The sequence below is a fragment of the Mustela nigripes genome, chromosome 2, assembly GCF_022355385.1.
Source record: "Mustela nigripes isolate SB6536 chromosome 2, MUSNIG.SB6536, whole genome shotgun sequence".
NCBI classification, from domain to species: domain Eukaryota; kingdom Metazoa; phylum Chordata; class Mammalia; order Carnivora; family Mustelidae; genus Mustela; species Mustela nigripes.
In genome coordinates, this window is record NC_081558.1 from 17,395,653 (window position 1) to 17,417,309 (window position 21,657).

At 46.0% G+C, this 21,657-nt stretch overlaps 1 protein-coding gene across 3 annotated transcripts in view; it reads right to left on the reverse strand.

Moving 5' to 3' along the window:
- Window positions 1–21,657, reverse strand: part of SMARCC1 (SWI/SNF related, matrix associated, actin dependent regulator of chromatin subfamily c member 1) — a 173,938-nt gene that overhangs the window by 3,774 nt on the left and 148,507 nt on the right. For all 3 annotated transcript variants that reach the window (XM_059389606.1, XM_059389605.1, XM_059389607.1), the window contains exons 26-27: window positions 14,700–14,961; window positions 841–1,017 (exon numbers count right to left, since the gene is read on the reverse strand). In XM_059389606.1, the coding sequence (XP_059245589.1) occupies window positions 841–1,017; window positions 14,700–14,961 (439 nt within the window). The remainder of the gene's footprint in view (window positions 1–840; window positions 1,018–14,699; window positions 14,962–21,657) is intronic.

Consider the following 21,657-nt stretch of genomic DNA (forward strand, 5'->3'; position numbering starts at 1 on the left):
GACCAGGAATTCTTGAGTCCTAGCTCTTTGTACTGTGAATAGGAGCTAATTCCTTGGCACATACATGAACTGGTAAATGAATCAGGATCACAGATGTGGCTGGGGCACCTGGCCACCACTGGCTGTCTTTTGGGATCACTCTGAGATCGACAGGAGTAAAGGACAGGGCAGAGCTTCTGAAGCAACCCTCTGGAGGCCAGGATTGGGGGAGACCAGAGTCTACTGGAGAAAAAGCCCCGGCTTCATACACATGCCAGACACTGCCCAGCAGGACCTGTGCCTTCTCCACAGAGCCCGCTAGGACCTCCTAGTCCTTCTCAACACAGCCCCTCAACACTCCTTCTTGAGTCTAAGCCGCTACTAGCAATATCCCAGAGGAGCACAAAAGACTTGTGATTTCTGCCTTAAACTGGTTCTTATTTTTCTTTACACCCTCTACATTTGAACCCCATATCCATAAAAGGCTTCTGTAGGAAAACCACCAGCAATTCAATATGTCTAATAAGATTCGAACTAGAGAAGCTTAAAGATGAGTGGGTGAGGAATGTCTTTCCGGCCTTCCCACAGACCTCAGGGTCAAGAGTACAGGCCACAAAGGCTGTGGCGCACAAGGCCAAATGACTGTAAGCATCTGCACTCATCACCTGTTTACCGGCTCATCAGGGGTGCTGAAGAGCACAGGCCACACATCGATCTTCTGGAACCCACTGTCACAGGCTGCACTGTCCATGGACCTGCTAAACTATAGATAATCTAGAGAATAAAGCCTTTGTCCCTTGCCTCCAGCCCACCCAGAGAGACCCCACTATGGTGATGAAGTAGTAGTACCACGCTACTTACACATGCCATTAGGTGCCGTGAGGGGTACCCGGGGTCCTAAGATGTTTCCTGGCATTGGAGGCATACCAGGAGGTGCTGGGCCACTCCCAGGGGGGTGGATGTTGGCTGCAACGGTGGGGATCATACGGCCTGGCATGGGCTGCCCAGGGATCATGGATCCTGGACCTGGTATCTGACCTGTGGAAGGAGATTTAAAGTATGAAGGTAAGTGTACTGGGGAGAAAGGGATCAAATCAATGCACAGGACTGCTAAATACAAAAACCTAACCCTCCAAAGCTCTGAAATACCAACAGAGCAATAATCTATAATAATCTCTATGTCTAGATTTCCGTTTTTTTGGGAGGAGGAAGGATAATGGGGCAGTCTATGGAGCTCATGGCCACTCTAAATCCTGGTACAGGCAGGTAGCCATGAGAAGCAATTACAGGAAAAGCACCCTACAAGAAAACATTCGTTTTGGTTAGTGGGTGGACAGTGGCTTATCCTACATCTTCCTGACAACACAAAACACCAAGCACAGGCCACAGGGGATGGAGAAGACTTTTACTGCACGTCAGCGCGCAGTCTAGTCAAGACTGAGCTTCCCACAGGGGCTTCGTGGGAGGGTATGTGTGAAAGGATATTGGTCACAACTGTGAAATCAACATTATAAAGGGATTGTGATTGGAAGTTCCAAGTCCTGTTCATGAAAACGCCTCTCCTTCTAGCCCCCACCATGAAGCACTGTGATCGGGGGTGGGGGGGTGGGGGGTGCACAGCGAGAAAAACAGACAACCCCTTCACCTCTTCCTATTGGTTTGAAATCGACGAGAGGAGACGCCAGACACAGGAAAAGTAAAACACCTCCTGTCTGCAGTTTCATGCTGAGCCTTCAGGACGTTTAGTGAACTTTTTCTGTAGACCCAGACAGTAAATATTTGGACCTTGCAGACCATATGGTCTCTGTCACAGCTATTCAACTTTTATCACTGTAGCATGAAGGCAGTCACAGGTGACATTCATGTGTCACAGATAACAAATTTCTGAGACTGTGTCCCAATAAATATTTATTTATGGACTCTGAAATGTGAATTTTGTATAATTCTCAGGAGATATAAACACTCTCCTTTTGAGTTTCCCCCAACCATTTAAACCGTAAAAACCATTCTTGGCCTGCAGTCCATACAAGAACAGAAGTGGGCCAGAGCTGGCCCACAGGTTGTAGTTCACCAACCCTGCTTTAAACTCAGTGGTTTGGCTGCTGGGCTTGGTTTTAAAGAGCTACAAACAAAGGAGAATAGTTCAATGTGCACAGACCAAGGTGGAAGTGCATGCTTCTCTCTCTCACGGCACATGATACTCTCTATGGAATAAGGAAAGAGAATCTATGGTGCTTTGTTTTGTTTTGAAATCTAGGGACTTCAGCATGTCTGTAAGGTCAGTTGTATGAAACTAAATACAGGTTTCTAGGCAGTTCCGAGACAGGTGGAAGTAAGAATGCTTAAGGTCCCAGCTTGTATATTTGGGAGATGGAACTGATAGCTCCCGATCAGTTACAATGTAGACAGCAGTCCTGGAGATAACTTGCTGGGAGTTCTTGGTTACGGTCTAGAAAAAGGCCTGTCTTAAGAAAAAGACACACAGTTTCAAGCCTCACACCATCTATTTCTAGTGTCTGTTCCCTGACCCAGGGACAGGAGGAGACCCTCACTACTGGGGTGTCAGTGAAGAGCACTCCAGAGGTTCAAGAGTCAGGGGAAGAGGTGGTCTACTATCTTTGAAAAAATAATCTTTAGAAAGCAAAATATATCCGTATGTCTCAGAACAAAAAGGACAGCAAGTTGGGGGCTCTCAGGCCCAGCTTTCTGTGCTCTATAATGCGATCATGCAAGAGCCCACCAGGAGTCCCCCAGGTCCATCCACTGGAGGACAGCTTCATCAAACTGCTTCAGAGAGGGCAAGGGCAGGCCCTGCACTCACCGCGGGGCCAACATGGCCACCCATTCTTACACCAACTGACCATCAAAGTCAAAGCTGTTGGGTGCATGGGCCATGACGCTAGGCCACATGCAGGCAGAGATGGAAAGCCTATCAATCTAGGGAGGGGCATGGAAATTAAAGGAACTACTATCAAATATATTGCATGGCATACATTCCACAGATGAGCAGCGTGGAAGGCACATTCGGGGAAAACCACGAAAGGAGCAGGCCAAAAACCTGAAACCGTCCAGCCAACTGGACATACCTGTGAATGATTCGGCTTTTGGATGACTTGCAAAGGAGTGAAGGAGGGGATTAGAGACAGGACAACAGCAGACTATCCTAAGCACAAGGCCCAGCTGGAGTTATGCCATCAACAAACAATACAAGTGTCACCCCCGCTGTTCCCGAGAGCGACCACTCACCGGTAGCACCTTCACACTTGCCACTCCCTGAGGTACGTGCATCACCTTATTAGCCGCTGCTGGCACTGCCTGAGGAACAACTGGCTCAAAAAGGTGTTTTAAAAAAAAAAAAAAGTGCTCAAGTAAGAGCCACGTGACCCACGGTCTGTCTGACAGGACTCACAGCAAAGGGGCTGTGGGGATGAGCCCTACACACAGAATGGGGCGAGGACTTGGTGACAGGTTTTGAAGGGAGTGTAAGGCTGACGGCCTGTGAGACAGAGAGCTTTGAGAACAGAGGAGCTCCAGCGGAGGAGCTGGAGTCTAGAGGAGAGTAAGAGAGCTTTCCAAGAGAAGCGGGAGGGCAGGCTGAGTAGACAATGGTAGGAGCTGAGGGGTGAGAGGCAGCACCCACAGGCGGCCTGGGAAGGGGTGAGAGAGCAAGGCAGAAGGCAAGCGTGCAGCGGGAAGGACAGAGAATTCAACGGGCGAAGTGCAGCGGCGACGAAGTAGGGAGGACGGGCAAGGGCTCCGGCTCTGGCAGTGGCTCTGGCAGCGGGAGACACGGGCCAGGCCACCTGCAGTGAGAGGAGCACGCGGAGGCGGGCTGCCCGGGAGGTACGCAAATCCCAGAGGCTCCCGTGGGCAGCGGCCCATGGAGCCAGTCCCCTGCCACTGCTCAAGAGGCTCCCGAGTCCCTAAGTCTCTAAGAGTGATTCTCTAAAGGTATTCTGGTGGTGTAATAGGGAAGAGAGCAGATACTTTCGTTGCTGGAAACACGAGGCCCACTTTTAAGCCTGGAGCTCTCATTTCCCAACCTGGAGATGAAAGAACTTTTCATGGACTCGTGGCCAATGGAAACCATGCGCTAGACCAGCCAATACAACCTGTGTATCAGTGGGTACCAGCCACCTCCTTCTTCCAAGTTCAGTCTGGACAAGAGGCCTTGAGCAAGTGAGGAAAAATATGTTGCCAGCCCTTCTCTCTCCAGAAAACTGAAGAGAGTAAGGCACTCCTTTACCAAAAAAGGCCAGAATGACTACTGGTAGATGAAGAAGGAAGGGCACAGCAGATGAGCGCTCACAGAAGTGCTACGGCACACAGCTGTGCAGTCCCACCGCTGCTCGCTTCAGCGGTCAGAGGTCTACGCTTGGACGTGAAGAGCAATTGGGGGCTGCCCCAACTCCTGGCTCACCAGTGGGGATCCCTGTCAGCAGCCACTTAGTACCATCTTCAACAGGGCAGGTATGGGGGAACTCATCAGACTGGAAAACTAAACAGCGTGATCTTACTTCCATGTCACCCCAACCAAGATCAAGTGTTCTTGGGCAAGTCACTGAGGGTGCCCAGAGCCTGGGTTTCTTGAGATTATACAGAGTGAAACTAGGGATCTGCCCCAATCTCACCCTATGGCTTTGTTTATTTGTTTCAGTGCCTTATTATGTCACTGGCTCCTCCAACATGCTGTGAGAGCAATATTTTCATTGTACAGAGAGAAAACAGAAGCTCAGAAAAGTTAAGGGCCTTCTGACAGTCACAGAATTTGTAAGAGGTATCAGATCCAAGTCTTCTAACTCTAAATCCAGTTCTCTTTCCACCACACTATTTGATGCCCAAATGAAACAGTTCCTGCGAAAGGATTTAATATAATAGCCAGCATTTAAAAAAAAAAAAAAAGAAAAATTGGGGCACTGGGTGGTGCAGTCCGTTAAGCGTCCAACTGTCATTTTCGGCTTAGGTGGTGTCTCAGGGTCATGAGACCAAGCCCTGCGCCCGGCTCCACACTTGTGTGGAGTCTGCTTAAGATGTTCTCTCCCTCTTCCTCTGTCCCTCCTGCTGCTTGTGCTGTCAAATAAATAAATACACCCCAAAAAACACACCCCCTAAGGTGTATACTTTAGTTCTAGCCACCATGTTTTCTTCTTTCCTGTATCAGTTTTAAGACTGCCCTGCTTCCTGCAGCAATTTTTTTTTTAAAGATTTTATTTATTTGACAGAGATCACAAGTAGGCAGATAGGCAGGCAGAGAGAGGGAGAGGAGGAAGCAGGCTCCCTGCTGAGCACAGAGCCTGATGCGGGGCTCGATCCCAGGACCCTGGGATCACGACCTGAGCTGAAGGCAGAGGCTTTAACCCATTGAGCCACCCAGGCACCCCTCCTGCAGTAATTTTTAAAAAAATATTTGTTAGAGAGAGAGAGAGAATGTGCACGAGTAGGGAGGGAGGGGCAGTGGGAGAGAATCTTCAAGCAGAGCGCCCACAATGAGTGTGGTGCCCCATGCGATGCTTGATCCCATGACCTGAGACAAAGCCAGGAGCTAGACACAACCAACTGAGCCACCCGGGTGCCGCTGCAGTGAGCAATTTTTTAATTTACCAAACATATGGTAGCCTGCAGTGGGCTGGATGGTGACCCCCACCCAACAGATATGTGGTACATTTTCTAATACTTGGAACCCAGTAAACGCAACCATACTGGGAAAAAGGGTCTTTGTGGATGTGATTAAGGATCTTGAGATGAGGAGATCATCCTGGATTATCTTGGTGGGATCTAAATCCAATGACAAGTGTCCTTCTAAGAGACACATGGCTGCTGCCAGCCACCAGAAGCTGTAAGAGACAAGGAATAGACTGTCCCCTAGAACTCCGGAAGATAAGCAGGTCTGGCTAGACAATGAACTTTTAGCTTGCAGACTGAGGGAGCCCATCTGGTGTTTCAAGTCACGGAATCTATAAAAGGAGAAGACGTAAAGGTGGAGTAACTCGTCAATGTCCTCAAGTGTAAACAGGGAGCCTGGAAGGGACGTGGGTCCTGTGGCTCCAGAGATGGTGCTTGCGATCACAGTGCCCCCTGCAGGTAAGAGTCTGGAGGAGGGGTCCACAGACTTGGGCGATGCAAGCCGGGCTGCCACTAAACTGACAGGTCACTTCTTTGACCCACACACAGCTCCAGAGAGGAAACAAGTCTCCAACCAGCAGCTCAGTGTGGGGGTTCCAGCAGGGAAATGAGCTATTCACGAAATAATCTGGCAAAGAGGAGAATCAGTTGCAGATTGGCCCAGACCTGTGAAGTGACGCCTATGCAACAGGCACTGGGCTGAGGCTGATGGCTCTTGCTGGCAGGGCTCAGTGGTGCCATTTCCAAAGCTACCTGCTTGGCCTGTTTACCTGTTTCCCTCTATTTTTATGGCAACAAGCTGTGGAAGGGCAGCCTCACGGTTTTCCAAGGCCATAAGACCAACAGTTGCAAGGAACTTCTTTTCCTCACTATAAATCCTGAAGTATTCTGAAAACAGGTTTCCCACCTTCCTATAGTAGCAGGGCAATAAAGCCACTGGAGCACAGGTGTGAGGGAGAGGACAGTGGCTCCTTTGGAGAGGTGGCAGCAAAAAGGAAGAGCTAGAGAAAGAAACAGATTATTTCTGCTTATCGGACTTTGCACAAACACTTCTCAGGACAGCAAGGAGCACTAAGAGAGGGCGATGTCCCTGTGCCATCCGGAGCTTAGTGCTGTCACATGCTGTACGACTCACAGTGCTGGGTATCAGCACGGTGGATTTAGGGAACAGAGAGCAGGGAGACCAGGATATCATCCTAAGCCAGGGCCTGCCATTTGCCAGGCAATGACAGTGACTTTATTGAATCCTCTAGGTTGCTGGCTAGATTGCGAGACAGAAAGAACCCAGTTTCAAGATAAGGAACAAAGTCTCAGAGGGACTGTGTAATTTGGCTTGTGAGTTCCCTAGAAGCAGAGACAGAGCTGAGGTTCAAACCCAGATCTTTTTGCCCTCGAGGCTCATTCTCTCCTCCTTAACACCTACACCACCGTGTCTTGAAGGAGCAGCTCTTTCCTTGGAAAAGCTGATTTCTAAGGATCAAATCTGAAATGAAGCAGAATTTGAAAGAGGACTGAAGAGAAGACAGAATCAATTTCTTGTAATGCAAACTCTGGTCTTTTTAAATTTACGTATTCCTGTATTTTCTTCTGGTGTCCGACAAAGGTCTCCCCGCTTTTTTACAAGGATGACAATGTCTGAAGGCATTGCCATGACCTCTTACTATATATGAAGAAAGCCACGGGAGCAGGCCTTACCACACAAAATGAAGAGTGTGTTTGTATGTTCTGTCATTAAAAAAAAAAAAGAAAAAAAAAATCAGGTATTTCCCTTCCTGGTAGAAAGGGAGCTGAAAGGGAGAAAGAGATGAGACACGGCTTCAAAACAGTAGCATGAAAGCAAAAACTGGTGGGAGTTTGACCTACATACAAGCTTAAAAAAAACACAAAACACAAAACACAAAACACAGCAGGCATCTGAAGCCTGAAAAATGGAAAGGTTTGCTAAAATTAGGTTTAGCCTAGTGGAAAAATCCCTCACACTCTCTCAGGTTTATTAGATCTTTTACTAAAGCATGATGCCCATCATGCCCAGTGCAATATTATTTAAGGATTTCTATTCTTTGGGATGGAAGAGGCAGGTGGGGAAAGAACATGAAACTAGGAAAGGGAACTTGTGAATTTCCAATCTTGGGCACATTTCATCACTCCCTTTTCTAACCGTCCACAGCACATCCCCTGGCTGAGTGCCCTGGAGAACGGAAATAACACAATCAGGGCCAAGTGAGGGGAAGCCCAGGCTCCTCCGGGAGTGCTCCTCCTGCAGTAGCTTCCGGGGGCACCCAAGACAGACGTTCTTTGTTGAAGACTGGGCCCTCACTGTTCTCTTTGTGAGGGTAACCTGCTAAGCCGGAAAGTGGCTCAGCAGCCTTGTTATCACATGATGCGAGCAGGACCAAAGGCACCGAAGATAGTAAAAACTTGGCTTTTCCCTTTTCAGTGTGGGGAGTCCAGGGAGTGGGCTGGGCAGAGATGACTGGATGGAATTCTTTCCTGAGCACGGTTTCTCACGGGTAGAAATGTCGAAGTGGGTCTAACTTGGGGGCTTAAAAGCCAAGTGACTAACGCCTTGGTTGAAATTTCCTTCAACAACCAACATGTCACTAATTTTAGTTTTGTCATTAAAACATCATCTCTACCATGTCTGAGTTCTCATCCATTTAGATCCATTCCTACCTCGGCTTTTTTAGGCACTTCCAGAGATCATTCTACTATTAACCACAAGGAAACCATAAAGGTACCTAACCAACATGTCCTTTTTCTTCCGCTTTTCACGCAGAGGCTTCCCCAAGGCAGGTGGCTCATTCCAGATCCACAAAAACTCCAAAGCGCCTCAGTGACTCTAAATGTCCAGCGGAGGGCAGAGCTTACGTGCACATTTCCTTTTGATTCAACTCACTGACGGGTTGTGTTCCTGTAAGAACAGGCTGAGGCCCTTGGGAGTGCTGACATTAAAGACCTCCAGCCATCAGAGGGGTCCTCTTGGCTCAAGGCAAGCCGCACAGTCAAGAGCACCTCAGGAAGCTGCAGCTGCGACCCAGGCCCCTCTCCTTGGTTCCCCACGTGCTGTCACGGGTACCACAGGCCAGGGCACGCTCAAAGGATGCTACGTGTGTGCTCCAGAAGCGGCTGCTACCAGGGCCGTTCACCTGCGCCATCCTCAATGGCAGTTGTGTAGGCAGAACGCATAAGGATTGACTCTAGAAATCACTTCATAAAATCACAGTTTTCCAGTTGAAATGTAAAGACGAAATGAAGTGGCACGTACTTTATCAAGATGAGCAAAACCTAAGGGCGGTCCAAAGATGCCTGTGGCCACCTCCAGGTCTCCATTTGCTCTCTATACACCAGAAACATACTAGAGATACATCCTTTGCCTTTTTGTTTGGTAGGGAACGGACCAATCTGGGACAGTCAGAGACAGGAACGAAATGAAACCTACACAAAGGCGGACTTCCCAGGTTCAGAGCAGGACCAAACAATAAGCACTGAGGAGGAGTGAGAACAGCATAAAGACAGTATTCCCTACACAAAATTCTAAGTATGTGAATGAATTAAGGAGTGGTAGAGGAGGGGTGTTGGTTTATACCAGCCGCTCTGGGGCCCAGGCTCATGTGTTTGACAGCCCGGCAGATTTGTGACATTGAGCCACTATTGTAATGGGCTCTACTGCTAACTGATGGACAGTTTTGTGGAGGAAAGCTTATGGAGGATTTATCTACATAATTATACAAACCCTAAGTAAGAGAGCTGGACAAATTAACCATCCAGTGATAAATCAGTCTTGACCTCACCACTTCCCCAGCCTTGCTGGCTTTTCAGAGGCTGCTTTCCCTTTCCTTCACACACCGTAAATTCTGGCCAAATACCAAAAGCTAGCCAACTGATCTGGATAATTATCCTCAGCTCCCAACATAAAGGCTGTGGCCTGCAAACCTTTCTAGGACTTAGGAAACAACAGGTGGAAGGACCAAACTCAAAATTCTTAACTGACACACTAAACAAGGGACTGAGGATGAACTTCACCCAAAACACCACCGACTTCCTTACTGGCCCAGCTTTAGAAGGCCCCTTTAGCTGGTAACAAAATATGGCGCCCTTGGCTCATCTGTTAACAACCAGCTTTTTCGGAAGTGGTGATACTAAAGCAACTTTTAATGTGGGTTCAATTTACTGTTGTTCTTAATTTTACTAACACACTTGATTTAACTTTACATTTGAACTCCAAAGCACTCTCATAAAAGGGGCAATTAAGAAAAATGATTACCTTGAGCTGCTAGAACTCTCACACAGCCAGCATGTAAATCCATGTGACCATTCTGGAACAGCAGCATCTACTAATGTGAACATATGCACAGTCTATGACCCATTCTAGGAACTTTGGGGCACACACAACAGAAGCGTATACTTATTCTGCTATTGATGGGAATGCAAGCTGGTGCAGCCACTCTGGAAAACAGCATGGAGGTTCCTCAAAAAGTTGAAAACAGGCTACCCTACGACCCAGCAATTGCACTACTAGGGATTTACCCCAAAGATACAAATGTAGTGATCTGAAGGGGTACCTACACCCCAATGTTTATAGCAGCAATGCTCACAACAGTCCAACTGTGGGAAGAGCCCAGAAGTCCATTGACAGATGAACGGATAAAGAAGATGTGGTATATATATACAATGCAATACTACTCAGCCATCGAAAAAAAGAGAAATCTTGCCATTTGCAAAGACATAGATGGAACTAGAAGGTATTATGCTAAGTGCAATAAGTCAATCAGAGAAGGACAATTATATGATCTCATTCACATATGGAATTTAAGAAACAAAGAGGATCGTAGAAGAAGAGAGGAAAAAACAAAACAAGACAAAACCAGAGAGGGAGACAAACTCTAAGAGACTCTTAACTCTAGGGAACAAACAGTTGTTGAAGGGGAGGTGGGTTGGGGGGATGGGATAATTCGTTGAAGGACATTAAGGAGCACATGATGGAATCAGCATGGATGTTAAAAGACTGATCCATCACTGAATGCTACCTCTGAAACTAGTAATACATTATATGTTAGTTAATTAAATTTAAATTTAGAAATAAATTAAAAAATGTCTACCTATGTCTACCAAAGACATGTGCACACCCATGTTCACAGTAGCAGTTACTATCTGTAACAACCAAACCCTGGAAACTAATCAATGTACATCAACAGGAGAACAGACCAATACAACGAGGTAGAGCCCCACAATGGACCACATACAGCAAACAGGAGAAATAAGCTTGCGACCACTGACACCAACATGGGTGGGTATCAAGTGTTGAGTGAAAGAAACTGGACAGAAAAAAAAGTCATGTTGTAAGTCCCTCCAGATAACATTCAAAACCATCCCAACTAATTCACTGCTGTTAGGAACCTGGATAGCTGTCGCCCCCAGGAGAAAAGGAGGTAGAAAGGAAGATAGCAGAGGATTCTGGGTAATGGCTGCACAGGTATCTTCTCTTTGTTAAAACTCATTGAATACTCATGATTTGTGTCTTTTTTCATACATACATTATATTTCAATAAAAAACTAAGAAAAAAGATGATCTCATCACCGATTTTAGTCTCATCATACATGCAACGATCTTTTTTTTTTTTTTAAAGATTTGTTTATTTATTTATTTGACACAGAGAGATCACAAGTAGGCAGAGAGGCAGGAAGAGAGAGCGGGGGGAAGCAGGCTCCCTGCTGAGCAGAGAACCCAATGCAGGGCTCGATCCCAGGACCCTGAGACTATGACCTGAGCCGAAGACAGAAGCTTAACCCTCTGAGCCACCCAGGCGCCCCAACAATCCTTTTGTTTAAAAAATCACTGAAGAAGAGCTTATTTCTATGAGAAAGTAATAAGAGAAAAACTCCCTATTTCTATTTAAAGGCTATTTAAAAAAAATTTTTTTTAATTTATTTATTTGACAGAGAAAGAGATCACAAGTAGGCAGGGACGCAGGCAAAGAGAGGGGGGGGGGAAGCAGGCTCCCCACTGAGCAGAGAGTCCAATGTGGGGCTCGATCCCAGGACCCTGAGATCATGACCTGGGCCAAAGGCAGAGGCTTAACCCACTGAGCCACTTGGTGCCCCTCTAAAGGCTATTTCTATGAACCCTCATTTCTTTGGCATAGCCTCCCTAAGAGAATAGCTGTATTTCAATCTGCTGTACGTCCCCTCTTAGTCTGGGGTCATGGCGCAGTGTGAAGTTATCCCTTTGGAATCGGATGGAGCCCAGTACAAATCCTGGTCCATCAGGCAGCAAGACCACATGGTCCCTGTCACACATTGGTCTTCAGCGGTAAAGTAAGGACAATGACAAGCAAGCAGAACAAGGTGGGTGACTGGCCTAGCCTGCAAAAACCTATCCTCACCAGGATGTAATTAAGGGAAAAGGCAAAAGCATCTCTCTTCCCATCTTTTACAAGCTAAATGCAGATGTTGGAGCTCCTGTGAACAATTACTATAGATTCTGATGCTTAACACCAGCCAGAACCAAGTACCAAGTAGCCATAGGGAACTTCCCCATTAAATCCCCAGTAGTTTTAGGAATAAATTTTAAAAATAAGCACTATTTCTGAAAAATCACTTTGTGATCTTCACTCGGTTAAGCATCTCTATCTTTTGGAAGTTTAATTTTGAAGAAAATTCAATCTCATACAGAGAATTTAATCTGTTCAAGCAGACAGAAAGACTAAGGAAGAAAGAATCCTACACTGTGAGGAGGGGAGACTGCTACAATTATATCCACAAACATCATTTAGATCAAGTGGCAAGCCTGATGGCGGTTGTAAATTCCACAGCTGTAATTTAAGTCGTGTATGTGTGAAATGAATGCTTCCCAATCAAAATCGACCTAGCCCGTTTTGAGTAAAGCCCAGAAAAATTAATACATAAAATGTGTTTTGGGTGGCGAACTGAAAGACCCATGTTGATAATACAAGTTGTCAAGATCACAATTTTTTCAGTCACGGCTTTCGAGACTCTGTCATTTGAGGCAGTCAGGCTAGCTGCTATCATCACATTGGGACCTTCCCTGGCTTGCAAGGGTCTCCCAATATTACCTTAGTTCATTTGCATGAGCCGTGGCCAGAGAATTTGCATCCCACCCCAGGAAACACAAACTTGGGCTCTGCTAGACATCTGGCACATGATGAGAGTGTAATTATGAAACTCTTACAGGATGAGTGTTATTAGATCAATGAGCACACACCCATATACATCACTCTCTACAAAGGAAAGGAACATGGCGGGAAGAAAAGCTACAATTAAAGGTATGTTTTAGGTTTTCTTTTTTTTTTCTTTTCTTTTCTTTTTTTAAAGATTTTATTTATTTATTCGACAGAGAGAGATCACAAGTAGGCAGAGAGGCAGGCAGAGAGAGAGGAGGAAGCAGGCTCCCTGCTGAGCAGAGAGCCCGATGCGGGACTTGATCCCAGGACCCTGAGATCATGACCTGAGCCGAAGGCAGCGGCTTAACCCACTGAGCCACCCAGGCGCCCCTATGTTTTAGGTTTTCATGATGTTGGTGGGTAATCTTTGTTTAGGGGAGGTAGTTAAGTTTGAAAGGACTGTGAGCTCAACTTTCAAGGTGGTTAAAATGTCGTGGGTAGCTGCCAGCTTGAACGGGCTCCCATAAGCTACACATAGGACCACCTGAGCATCAAACACAATAATGTCCATAACAGACTGAAACAGTAAAATATACAATACATAAATCCACAATACTAAAAACACACACGGAGAGCATACACACTCCCTTCCTGGTCACCTCTGGTGAAGACAGTGGTTAGAAATCCATTATTCAGGGAACCAATAAAGAGAAAGGATGAAGCCTTTATCCAGACTTTCCTGTAAGGAACTCATTTTCTGGATGAATACATGATTGACCAAGGTCTCTTTGATTTTTGTTTTTTAAATAAAAGAATCGCTGCTAATAAATGAACGAATAGAAATAAATGCAGGAGGGAAGATCAACAGAGACGTCTCACCATTTTGCAAGGCCTGATGAAAGAGCTCATCTAGAAGCAATTCTCAAAAGCAGAAAACCTCTGGGAAAGTCTGCCAGGGAACTCTGTAGCAGACGGGTCAGCCTAACAACACTAGAACCACCGACCAACCTTCATGTCACCAAGAGAGATGAAAAATGTCAGCTTCCAAAAAGTGAACCCGCACCTGGTAACGTATCCAGAAGAAGCCTCTGGTTTACGGGAGATGTGTGGGAGAGGTAGGTGGGGAGAAGAGCATGCAAAATGACACCATGCACCTCCCGGGCACAATCAGGCAGTCACAGGTGGATGAATGGCATTAAAAAAAATAAATAAATAAAATAAAAGAAGGGGAGGTGAACTGTTAGCACATTAAGACAGATTTAAGAGACCTATCAGCAAATACAATGTGTGGACCTTATCTGAACACCAATTCAAACAAATGAAGCATCTGAGGACATTTAGTTAATGGTACTAGGAATTATGGGTGTGATAATAGTAGTTATGTTAAAGAATAAGATTTCCATTGGCTAGAGATATATCTTGAAGTCTACCTCTTGCCCCAGGGTGAGGAGGAATAAATAAAATATTGGCAATTCTGAAGCCGTGCAAGAGGTATATATGGAGAGACTCTTACACTATTCGCTCTCCTTTTGCCCATGGTAGATTCTCTAACAAAAAGTGAAAAATGGTGGGAAAGTGATGGGTGTGGAAGCTGGGTCATAAGAGTTCACTGCGTTTTTATTTTTGGGTGTCTATCTTTAAAAATGCCTGTAAGTTAAAAGAAAGGAGAAGACGAAGAAGAAGAAGAAGAAAAGCGCAGACAATCCACGAATTAATTTTTAAGGAACTCTGGGATATACCAGCCAACTGGAGGCTGACTGACCCGAGGAAGGGCATCACACCGGGAACAGCACAGCACACAGCCAGCATTGTGTGGTGAGGGCTATACAAGCGGGTCTTACTTGCCTACAATTACCTAGACAACAGGCATCCTAGTCACGGTCCTAGCCCCAAACTGTCACGGGTGTGGTTAGCTCCTCTGCCACTGAGCCGCAGGGATGACTACGACCTCACCCGCGTGCGCCGCCTGCCTCTCACCTGGCTGGGGTGGGTGAGGTGGCGGCATCTGGTGGTGCATCAGGGGGTAGGGAGGGGGCTGCTGATGAGGCATCATGCCGGGGTGCCCCGCTGCTCCGAGCGGCGCCAGGCCAGGCCCTCCTGAGTGCTGGTGTGCCTGCTGAGGGTTCTGCCCGTGCTGCTGCTGTTCCATTTGCTGTCGGGCTCGCAGTTCGGCATATTTCAGCTGCTCCATGTGGAAGTTCTGGCGTTCAGTAAGCAACTGCTGCCTCTGTTGTTCTAACTGTTAAGAAAAGGAAAGGAAAGAGAGATGACACCAAGAGAGCTTCTCGGGAATGGATGACACACAGGACATCGACCCAATGCCCGAATTCTGTGTACCACCTTCCCAGGCACACAGCCACCTTGCCCCCTGCAACATTCAAGGCATTACTTCTTGAATAGCTTATTTCCATGTGGACACCTGTTACCAAGGTCAAGGTCTTTTCTTTGTCGTGCACAAGGTCTGTCTTTCCTGTAACCTTTACCCAGTGGGGTTCCTGTTCTCTGGGCCCACTCAGTACACATGGAATCCTGTCTGGCAGGCTTTCAGAGATGTAAAAATAGGTTTCATGACTGCCCAAGTAAAACAAACCTCCCCTCTCCTTTTAATAGTCCCTCAGCTACTAGAATTTCAAGTTCACACAACTTTCCCAGGTGTTCACTTCTGGATGTGATCCTTTGGTTACTATTTTAGAACTGACACAGAGTTAAATCCTCAGGGTGAGTGGACGTGGCCCTAGCTGCAAATACACACATTTTTCTATGTGGAGCTTTGGCAGTGCCACCGCAAATCTTAGCTTTCAACTACCCAAAATTATACTGGGTGACACATTCACAGAATATTTTAGGTGACTCAATAAAGATGTGCATGAATCTTGGTTTGAAGAATATAAGTATTTCAATATTCGAGATAATCTTTCTGGGACCCAAATTAAAATAAAGAGAAATAAGCTATTCCATGTGCCAGGAAATCCAGAAACCATATGCCTGAGAATAGTTCAGAGGAGGAAGCCCACCTTAAATGCTATCAAAAATAATTTAATGCAGGCCTGGAAAAAGAAAATCAACTTTACCATGAAGGAAAATAAAAATCCAGATTTTGGAAGTAAAAAGTGTAAAGATCATAAGGAGGGTTATCGGATCTGTTTCTTGTCAATAATGTTCAAGCCCACCACTTCCAGCGGCAAGATCTGAGTCACTGGAAGATATTTTTAGAGCTTTTCCGTCCAAGACGGCAGACAGAAGCCACAAATGGCTCCTGTGCACTTGAAATGTGGCTAACCTGAAGTGGAATGTGTTCTAAGTAAAAAAACACACACCAAACTCTGAGCACTCGGCATGAAAAAAATTAATTTTTCATACTGATTATGTGTTCAAATAATATTTTGTATGTACTGAATTAAGCATTACAATTACACCTTTTTAAATGTGGTTACTTAGACAATTTTAAGTTACATATGTGGCTCACACTGTATTTCTGTTGGATAGCACTATTTCGAGGCATTAATAGATTAAAAAATGTAACATTTTAGCTTTCAGAAGCAGCCAGTTCTACAGATAAATACTATACACTGTCACCAGCAAAAACTGGTTGGAATACGCCTAAGAGTTAGCCTAGGAATATGGGCTCTCAGCAGAGGGCTGACCGAGGAGAAGACCCTGCGGAACCAAGAGGGAAGCATTACTGGTCATCAGGAGTGGCTGCTAGGGAGCGGCCATGGATGGGGTGCAGGAGGGTGCGAGAGGGACGAGAACAGTGTGACCAGGTGAGGAGGAGGGGGAGTGGAGGGAATAGATGGTAAAGCTCAGGTCCCACGCTGGCCTGCAGGGAGTCTCCTAGGGAGGAGATCTTCTGAAACAAATGACTTTGTGAGTGGCTGAGGGTCATGGCAGGGTGCTGCCATGGTCCTAACAAACTGGTCTGGGCTCTTCATTTTCTGAGGAGGGTGACCCAAAGAGGTTAGAGCCTGGCACGGTGTCCCTCCTCCTTGTTTGTATAATGAGCAGGGAATTGCAAAATGTAAAAAACAAGGGAGTCCTCGGTAAGTCCAGCTCTGCAAGACATTTAATCAGCAATGGAGAGGCAGACTGAGAAAAAAGGGATCGAAAAATTCTAACTACAGGTCCCAGGATTTGCTTCCTTCTAATGATTCTTTCTAGGAAACTCAGGACTTTGCTGAAGTTAGACATAAGAGGTTGCCAGAAAAGGACCTCTTATCTATGTTCTGGACAAGCCACTATTGGTCTGGATGGTTTGGCTGAAGTCACACAGTTATGTAAGAACTATAATTTAGGTCAAGATCTGTTCTGTCAAGAAGCTGGAAGAGATCTTGTGTCTCTGAAGGAAAACTGTAGTCTCTGCGTTTCCTGTCTCAGTGGCTTGGTTTGGTTTTTAAACCAAACCAGTCCTGCGGGAGCTGACCTTATCCTCAAGTTATTAACCTCGGAAAGAGAAATTTGCCCAGTTTTCCACGTCCACAAATGTACTAACCTTAATTACCCTATTTTTTCCTGAGCTTCACTTATCATTTCAAAACATGGAAGGTAATTAAAAGAAAGTAATTAGAAGAATTAAAACAGATGAATAATTAAACACATATATCTGCATACATACATTCCTGAAAGAGAACCCAGTTTAAACTAAATCTCCAGTGTGGGCTAAAAAGGTCCTGTGGGGTGGGTGCAGTGCCCGGACAGCAGGCCACGACGTGGCTCCGAGAGGACCACCTCTGCTCTGCAGCACACGAAGCAGAGCTTCCAGAAACATCTTGGCCCCATCATGCAACAGACATTCTTCTCTTGTTGTAGATACCTTACTGCTACTGAGTTCAATCGGAGACAACATCAACTGGCAGTTTTGAGGAGAGCTCGATGATTCTGAGCAAATTTTAAATGCATAAAACCAGTGATTCTACTTCTGAGAATCTGTCCTAGAAAACTCTATGTGTGTGTGTCTAAGGACAGCCATTAAAGTACTGTTTTTTTTTTTTTTTTAAGATTTTATTTCTTTATTTGAGAGAGAATGAAAGTGAGAAAGATCACAGAGAAGGAGAAGCAGACTTGCTGCTGAGTGGAGAGCCTGATGTGGGGCTTGATCCCAGGACCCTGGGATCATGACCTGAGCTGAAGGCAGTCACTTAACTGACTGAGCCACCCAGGTGACCCAAGTACTATTCTTGATGTACAGTTGTCTGAGATACACTGAGGAAAAAAAGCAAGTTGCAGCAATACTTACTAACACAATCCTAATCCTAATTTAATTAAGAAAAAAAACCATACCTTTTTATTCACATATACAAACATTATATATTTGGTGTCCTAGAAGACACCAAACTATTAGGTGATTATTCCTAGAAATGAAATTAAAGGTAAGAGAGACTTTTTAATTTATTCATTTCTTTCTTTATTGAAAATTGTTTCATTACGTGTAATATTTTTGTCAAGAAACAAACCACTAGGGAATCTGGGTGGCTCAGCCGGTTAAGCATCTGCCCTTGGCTAAGGTCGTGACCCCAGGGTCCTGGAATGGAGCCCTGCATCAGGCTCCCTGCTCAGCAGGGCATCTGCTTCTCCCTCTGTCCCCTCCCTACTGCTTATGCGCATGCACTCTCTCAAATAAAATCTTAAAAAAAAAAACAACAAAAAAACCCAACAACCCACAAAAAACCTCACACTGAAAAAACAAAACAAAAAACCCAACACTAAAAGCATGCAAGTCATATGCTATAGATAGTTTGATTTTCTCCTCTCTGTTTTCCATTTCCTAGAACTGTGGACAAAGTCCCAACAGCTAAAGCGAACCGTGTATGTACTTTCACGGACACAGAATGTTAATGAACCTGTCCATTTCCTCTCATGGCTCCGATCTGGCTCAAGGGCAGCAGGTTTCACACAAAGCTGCCTGTAGCTGGGCTCTGAAGACACATCCCCCCACCGCATTCAAACTGTGCCTTCCTCTCCCCCTTCACTGCTATACTGTGTACGCATCAGAAGCTGAATCCAAGCGGAACCAGAGCACAACAGAGCACTTTTCTGCACCAAGACACCAAACACAGACACAGCTGCGAAGTGCAGCCGTGGCTCCCACAGAGCTCTCCTCCCCGCTTCACAGGCTCAGAGCAGGGAGGAGGGTGGGAAAGAGTACAAGGTGGGGGCCGCACAAGTCCACCAACACTGCCACGGGCTGAAATACTGGCTGAGACTTGAGCCTCTGACGACTTGGCCTCAGAACTAAGTAAATAATCACACACCTTCCTTTAAAATGTTAGGGGTCAGTAACCAGACATCACTTATAAAAAACCAAGTCCCATACAGACCCATTCATTCCTTCTTAGACCTGTGGAAAACAGAAGACCACAACTATGTCCCGTGGTTTCCCTATGTGCTTTGGGAGGTGAAAGCCACAGGGCAGCCGCACATCGTGGTGACTGGTCACTCCGTCTTATTTCCTTCTGCCTGCCGCCTGAGGCCACGCATTTGTGATCCAGAACTATACCCACAACTGAGCACAGCTCTCTTCAACTCAGCTGAAACTACCCCTCGCGTAATGGCACGCATCTGACAACAGGTTCTGTGACAGGACAGGCTGCATCAAAATGCATTAACCCAAAGACACAGAACACCAAGTGCAACGTGCTTCTCCTGGGGCAGTATGAACTTCACTTTCTGGCTTTTTGTTCTTTCTTCCTTAATCTGTCCTAAAGTACAATGAAACTCTGCTGAACCTACATCCCGTGTGTGAAGAGATCCTGTTATTGGGAACATGACCATTTCATCTTGATCCAGGCCACCATCATCTCGTGTGGGCTACTTTAACAGCCTTGCCACCAGTCTCTCCTCTCTGGGCCTTGCTGCTTTGTCATTTCCTCTCTACAACACAGCCGGCACATGGATCCCTGCGAAACTGCAAGGATGCCAGCCTCTGCATTTACTATATGGAATCCATAAAATGGGCTCTGTAGTTTTCCCACGCTTTAATCAGAATAAAATGAAAAGCCTCTGGGTGGCTTAGGTCACCAAATCTCTGACTTTATCCTCTCCCCTCCTCATTTATGCTCCAGCCCAACCATCACTCCTAAGTTCCCAAACATGCTCCTGCCGCAGAGCCTTTGCGCTGTTTCTAGGCCTTAGAAGGATGCACCTGTGAGTTTCCCAATAAGGCCTACCCAGAGGACACCACTGCAAAGTGCGATTTCTCCCTTCCCCAGCCTGGAACATACAGTTGTGTATGCATACACACACAGCACAGAACATCTCCTAACCCCCTTCGTGAATTATTTCAAGCTTTACCAAGGCAAAGAGTTTGGTTGGGTTTTATTCACCACTGTATCCCCACTACCATATCAGGCCTAGAACAAAACAGGTGCTTAATGAGTATCCGAGGAACAAACAAATGACCTTAATCTTACATCACCTAATGCAGCAAAAGCAAACAGCTCTAGGCAGGCTGACTCTTCAGTCTCCTCTTAAAGTTCTGGATTTAGGACTTTTAAATAGCTCAGATCAGTCCCTCCTCCACTAGGAAGCTCTCCTTGATAATCTCAGCCAACCATGGCTGAGCCCCCTCAAGATCCCCCCCTCCACTGGATTTCCACTGCTCCATCACCCTGCAGTATGCAGTGTCTCTATGTCTCAAGGTCCCACTCACCCTCTAACCTCCTTGAGGACTGAGCCTGGGATTCCCACAGTCTCTCTTTACTGAATGTATTCAATTTCGACACCTAGCCAAATGGCCTGCAGAAGTGCAGATAGCATTTCGCCCACCAGATCAGCTCACAGATCCATTCTCATGGGCATCAAAAATTTTTTTAATCCAAATGGGAATGCTTTAGACAGGGCACATGGCCCCCAGTTCTCCCCAGGTGGCTCAATTCCCCAACATAACCCACGTTTGAAACCTGCTCTTTCGACTGCTGTACGCTAGCCACCTGGCATGGAAGGCTGCTCAGATGGGCAGGCCCTCTGAGTTACGAACCCAGCACAAGCTCAGCATCCTCACCCGAGCTGGAGTCAATACTTATCACGTTATTTCTTCGATGGGCTCTATACATTTCATAACTGCCTTCCGCCAATACCAGCACTTCACAAGAGAGTGTAATAATGGCTTCTGAGTCTAATTACAGCTGTATGCACAGTATCTACAAAAGATTAACGTTTATGTCCTTTGTTCTTAATTATTACATACTTTAAGACTCAAGAGAAATGATTTTAAGTCATTAGAGAAGAAAAAGAAAGTTCCTGATTCTTTTTTGTTTTTTTTTTAAAGTAGGCTCTACACCCAGTGTGGAGCCCAGCATGGGGCTTGAACTCACAACCCTGACATCAAGACCTGAGCTGAGATCAGAAGTCATGATTAACCAACTGAGCCACCCAGATGCTTCCATATCTGATTCTTAAAAGTCTAAGAATAGATTCTGACATCTATTGCTATATAAATAAAACCAAATGCTTAATTCAAAAAAAGTATGTCCTGGAGCTGGTAGGTAAAGAAGTACACCTAAAAGTGAACAGAGGCAGGGGCGCGTGGGTGGCTCAGTCATTAAGCGTCTGCCTTCAGCTCAGGTCATGATCTCAGGGTCTTGGGATCAAGCCCCATGTCCGGCTCCCTGCTCAGAGGGGAGTTTGCTTCTCGTTCTGCCTCTGCCCCTGCCCCTCCCCTCACCAGCTCATACTCTGGTTTTCTCAACTAAAGAAATAAAATCTTTAAAACATAAAAAATAAAGTGAACTGAGGCAATGTGGTGGGCAGAAGAGCAGCCAGGTGGTTAGTACAAGGCTCTGCTCCTGGCTGACTTGGACTTTCTAGTCTCAATTTTAAGTTGTAAGAGGGATGATAAAACCTTGCATATCTCAGGGGCACCTGGGTGGTTCAGTAATTAATCGTTTGCCTTCGGCTCAGGTCATGATCCCAGGGTCCTGGGATGAAGTCCCGCACTGGG